Source organism: Electrophorus electricus, chromosome 13 (assembly GCF_013358815.1).
Source record: "Electrophorus electricus isolate fEleEle1 chromosome 13, fEleEle1.pri, whole genome shotgun sequence".
Taxonomy (NCBI): Eukaryota; Metazoa; Chordata; class Actinopteri; order Gymnotiformes; family Gymnotidae; genus Electrophorus; species Electrophorus electricus.
In genome coordinates this window covers 2961096-2966346 of record NC_049547.1, presented here as the reverse complement: position 1 = coordinate 2966346, position 5251 = coordinate 2961096, and the positions used below count along the sequence as shown (strand labels likewise).

The window sequence follows — 5251 nt, the reverse complement described above, 5'->3', positions numbered from 1 at the left end:
GTTACATTAATTAATAGATTACGTTATTATTATTATTATTATTATTATTATTATTATTATTATTATTATTTGCAGTGGAAAGCAGTAATAATTTGGGACCACCATTTTAATATTGGACGCAGTGTATACTAACATAGGCTATTTTGATGTCCAATGAGCCTTTAAAACAAGCCCCACCATAGTACTCAAATAAAACAAATTCATTGACTGAATAGATAAGGTTAAAAGTGAAAAGAGGATAACGCAGAACAATAACTCCATTATAGGTATGTTTTCTCCTAAATGTGCCATTCCAACATCGGAACTGTCGAGCACCCGCGGACCTTGAAAAGACGAGAGCGGTAGAATGAAAGACTGCTTAGCTGAAGAAGACCTCTTATATTAAGTGAGTGGTTTTTACCCCAATTTCACAAGTGACTTTAGCCTTCTTATTGCTTGAGTGATCATACATATAAATTCAGAAAATCGAAGGCGACTAATGTCGTTTTGAAGGCAGTAGGGCACAAAGCGAACATACCCGGGAAACTTTCCTGTAAAATAGCCTAAAAGCATTCCGTGAAACGCCCTGCGACCCTTTAGCGTTCATTAGGGGGTCTCCCTCAAAAATCCAGTCTTTTACAAGTTATTCAGCTGGACTTCCCCGTTAAAACCAGACGCAATCCAAAGCGAAATTTCTGAAACACAGCATTTTATTAAAAGTCTTATAAAAATTGGGTATTATTTCATCAACTCGCGTTGCAACTGCTATCAACATATTTATGAGGGATATTTATCGTCAACTGCTGTTCCATTTTTTTCTGCCCTAAATACCGGGTAGACTATATCTTTATGACTAGCTGAGCGGCCAAATATATCTGCATTGCATACAGTTACCACAGATATTTACAGAGAAAAGAAACCAAATAAAATAAGCTAAAAGTTGCCAATGTTTTATTCATGGCCATAAATATATTCGGTCCATTGTAAAAGCAAGAAATAAAATTTTCTATAATTATAAAGTGGTCTTGTACGTGCTTATAACACGAGGGACAAAAAGAAAACATTTCTACAACACACAAACATATTTTACAAAATTTCACAAGAGCTGTAACATTCTTAGATCTGGGGAGAGGCTGGACCCGGTTTTCTGAACGAAAACATGTAAACACGGCGCACACATCAGCCCCGAAATAAAACGATGAGGATGACTCAAGCTGCACAAAGTATTTTCTTTTTTGTTTGGAAAAGTCCCTAACGAGGTCTTTAAAATGCAGCCCTAGCAAAGTCACTAAGGGTTCACCAAGTCCACTGTTGCGTTTGCACCAAGTGGTGTGCTGTGGGGAATTGTGGCGTGGTGGCGGCGCTATAATGTGCATTATATTGCATGTGCTGAAGAGACTGGGCACTATATGCCGAGAACGGGATTCCAGCCTGAAAAGTGGCCGCCAGGTCCTGAGCTTTTAGCGTATGGCAAGGTTTGCCATCTCGGACTAACACAGGTACGGCCACCCGCCGAGGAGAGGGAAGATGGGTCACTTCCATACCTTTCTCTGCACGCGCCCTCTTCATTTTGTACCGATGATTCTGGAACCAGATTTTCACTTGAGTTGGCGTCAGGCGAATCAAGCTCGCGAGGTGCTCCCTTTCGGGCGCCGAAAGATATCTCTGCTGCCTAAATCGGCGCTCGAGTTCGTATGTCTGCGCCTTGGAAAAGAGCACCCTCCTTTTTCGCTTCTTACCAGAGTCGCTGCCGCTGCTTGAAGTTTCCTTGTCATTATCTGGTGACTCGTCCGCTGAGGGTTCGGGAGATTTTGCAGACGAGTCCTGAGAGTTTGCAGATAGACCGTGCACTGCGTAGTAGAACAGCAAAGAGAATATTACTATTTACATTAGTATTTTGAAAGCATGCTGACTTGTGAATTTATCAAAATCGAATCTTGTTTTAGGGCACTTGATAACTGTGGATAGCAGTGTGGAAATGGATTTTGCTTATTTTGCGAAAACTAATTCACTACAATCAAAATTATTCACTAACGACATCAACCGATTTATTTTTTAATGAAACGTGGTTTGCCTCAACCAAACATTTGTTCATTAACAAAAGGCACATTATCAACTAAGACAAAGTAACTACTCTAAAGCTTGAAATAATTGGTAAAATAATTTAAATAATTGCTGTACAGTGTTTCCATGCACACAATTATTTGCAAGCCCAACTCTAGTTATTAAAGAGAAAATATGAACCGATTAAAGCCAGTTCGTAACACACCTAAATAATGGGGTTACGCCTTACGACAGGCGCAACAGTGAAAATGGACAGACACAGCACAACACTGAGGCTCAACGAACCTTGCACAAGATGTAAGATTACAAATGTTACACAACATAAAACGTTCATTAAATACTGCTGGTGTCTAAATAATCACTCTTACAAGGGCGGTGCACGAAATTAATCTCGGATTCTTACGGTACTTACATGAATATTGAATGCTGTCGGTAGTCGCAAGCCACCTGGTGTAAGGATTGTCAGTGTTATCATAAAAGGGGTTCTTTAAAGGGAGGCTTTGGACGTTCTCTAGCGGACTTTGCACCAGAACTCCGGGCGTTTTTGTTGCCTCCGAACCCTCCGTATCCTCCTCAGTCCCAGTGATAGATCCTTCTTCATCGTTAGTGTCAGGGAGGTCCAGAATGTCCTTCACTGAAAAGCCTGTCTTTGTGTTGGTCAACGACATGTTCTGGGGCAGTTAATGCAGTTAATGCAGGAAAGTTGCTGCACCAGTTTGGCAATCCGCTGTTTTAGAAAACACAAAGACACAAGCGAGATCTGGTGAAAAAGATTCGGTACCGTTTCAGCGCGAAGCACAGTGAAGGCGACTCATGAGGCTCGGTCGATAACCATTGCCTAAATAAAGTAGCGGTGGAATCAGTTCTGTAAGTCCAGGAAGAATGCGAATGACACCGGAGTGCTATATCTGGATCATGGATATTGTGCTACCGCTGGGTGTTAGGGGGAAATAAGCCATTACCGAACTGATCAGTCCATATAAGGTTGGTCTCAACACATGAACCTGCAGTGAAAAAGCATTAAAAACGCAAAAGGTTGGCCACGTGTGGGCGGGTCTTGGGAGTCAAGTGGATGAAGACAGTGTTTGCCGATGTGAAATTGTGGGTTTTGGGGAGATCCGAGCCTATACCATTGGTGCTTCAGAACATGATGAGTGGTATAACGTGTCAATTAATTACAAAGATGGGGAGGGCCTTTTTACACCCTATTTACATACAAAGGACCTCCAAGTAGCTTTATACACCGCACAGACCTACTTGAAAGCGCGTTTTAGCAAACTGCCTGTGAGAAAAAACGATGCTGCTAATTATCGCCATATTCCTAGTAATAAATTTGAAATACACTAAAAAGTGCCATCAAGTTTTTTTTAAAAATAACTTTAATGAAACATATACTGTCGCTTATTTATTTAACAACCGATATCAACGACCGCATAATCTGCAATACGATAATTTATGTAAACCTTTTAGGTCAATATTTTAGTTTGGGATTAGGATGAAGAGACTTTCACTGGACATGATTAAGTCATCAAATATCGTAGTAGAGTCATCGTAGTGGAAACAAAATCAGATATGTATTATTATAATATTTCTTTTTATATTTATCCGATATTCAGTAATATTATTGATCCAGTAGTCTTCATCATCGTATTATTGTCTAATTTAAAAGACAATAAGAAAAACACGTTTGCAAACCTAGTTTCTTTAAAATCTCGCAAAACAAACCAAAAAGAGGATGTAAGGTTGAAATCTGTTGCATGAGGCATTATCGTTTGAGCTCTGCTCAAAGCAAATTGGGAACGGGGTAAATTATTCCTGTCTGGATTTGTTCCTTTATTAAGCTTTACTTTTACCAGTTTTTTAAATTCCCTAGCTCACAGAACAGCGAAGCATTATTGTTGATCAGTGCTCTTTCCTCTCGGTTTTATCCCTCCCGCTTCTGTTTTCTTTTTGCCTGTGCCTCCTCTCTAGTATGTGATGTGGGTGACAATGTTGCACGTTTTTAGCCAGTCCTCTGCTCATCCTGGGTGGTCGAACCCGGGCAAACACAAATACAAACCGATTGCTAAGCTGCAGACAATGGAGGAAATGTAGACAAATGTCCGGCTCCTGTTGGAAGCTTTTGTCCGGCCGCAGTTTTTGCATTTATTTAAGAGCCAAAATAATAGATGATTGACGCCCGTGTACAATACGTTCTAACTGTTTGGAATAAATCTGAGGTTGTTTCTAGTTGTCATGGCATTCAACTGCATTCAATGGACTATCTCTTCATTCATTTTTAAGCCCCTCCACAATATTAAGGAAAGTCCTTCATATCTCTCTCTCTCTCTCTCTCTCTCTCTTTCTCTCTCTCTCTCTCTCTCGCTCTCTCTCCATCACTCACAGCCGATTAATACAATTTTATTATTATTATTATTATTATTATTATTATTATTATTAATAATAATAATAATAATAATAATAAATATAATAATTATTATTATTATTATAATAACAACAACAATATTTTTTGTGTTAGGTGTCACGGTTTGATAGGTCTATAGAAATGCGATGAAAATATAAGACGATGAGCAGTCTCCAGCACAATAATTCTGAATAACAACTACTCCAAAATGCATTTTTCCCTAGTCTGTTCGGTCTATCCTATAATCAGTTACCTGATATGTAAATGCTTCACTGAAGTTTTGCTTGGAATTAATCATGCAGCGACATATGCGGGACAATAGCACCATTGAACCGGCTGGGCCTGGAGCAAAGTCGAACTCGGAGCGCTTTCACAAGGTCACTCTCAACACATCTATAGCACAGAGCAGAAATAAAGCCATTCAGGTTGTTAGAAGCATCTAAATACATCTCGTTTTAAATATTTAAGTATTTAAAGAAATTCAGACTTGGGAAATAACATTTATTATTGACGACTTATTGAGTTATTGACGACTAAGAAATAATGTACAAAAACGAATCTGTTGTTTTATTTCGACGCATTTACCTTTTCACACAGTCTAGTCGAGGCGAAAGATCCACGAGTCGCGAGCGTCACACGCATTACAATCGATGACGGAGCAAGCGCTCGTGCACGGTTTGTGGCCACTTAGTAGGGGACGTATTTGAACAATTGAACCGAGGAACTCGGCAAGTAGAGGCAAATGTTCACAGGCTAAGTGGCCATACTTCACTTCAAGAGCCATCTCCTTGTGTTTACCTGTTT

At 39.6% G+C, this 5251-nt stretch overlaps 1 protein-coding gene across 3 annotated transcripts; it reads right to left on the bottom strand.

The window, feature by feature from the left end:
- Window positions 1-671: 671 nt before the first annotated feature.
- nkx2.2a (NK2 homeobox 2a) lies at window positions 672-4755 on the bottom strand. Of its 3 annotated transcripts, none has more exons than XM_027004844.2 (3): window positions 4701-4755; window positions 2456-2770; window positions 672-1829 (listed from the first exon to the last, which is right to left on the bottom strand). In XM_027004844.2, the coding sequence occupies exons 2-3, from the start codon at window positions 2709-2711 to the stop codon at window positions 1276-1278; spliced, it is 810 nt and encodes a 269-aa protein (XP_026860645.1). In that variant the 5' UTR covers window positions 2712-2770; window positions 4701-4755; the 3' UTR covers window positions 672-1275. The 3 variants fall into 3 exon arrangements, with proteins under 3 accessions (XP_026860645.1, XP_026860644.1, XP_035388810.1); XM_027004843.2 differs by lacking the exon at window positions 4701-4755 and adding an exon at window positions 3006-3038; XM_035532917.1 differs by lacking the exon at window positions 4701-4755 and having other exon boundaries at window positions 2456-3070.
- Window positions 4756-5251: the final 496 nt, after the last annotated feature.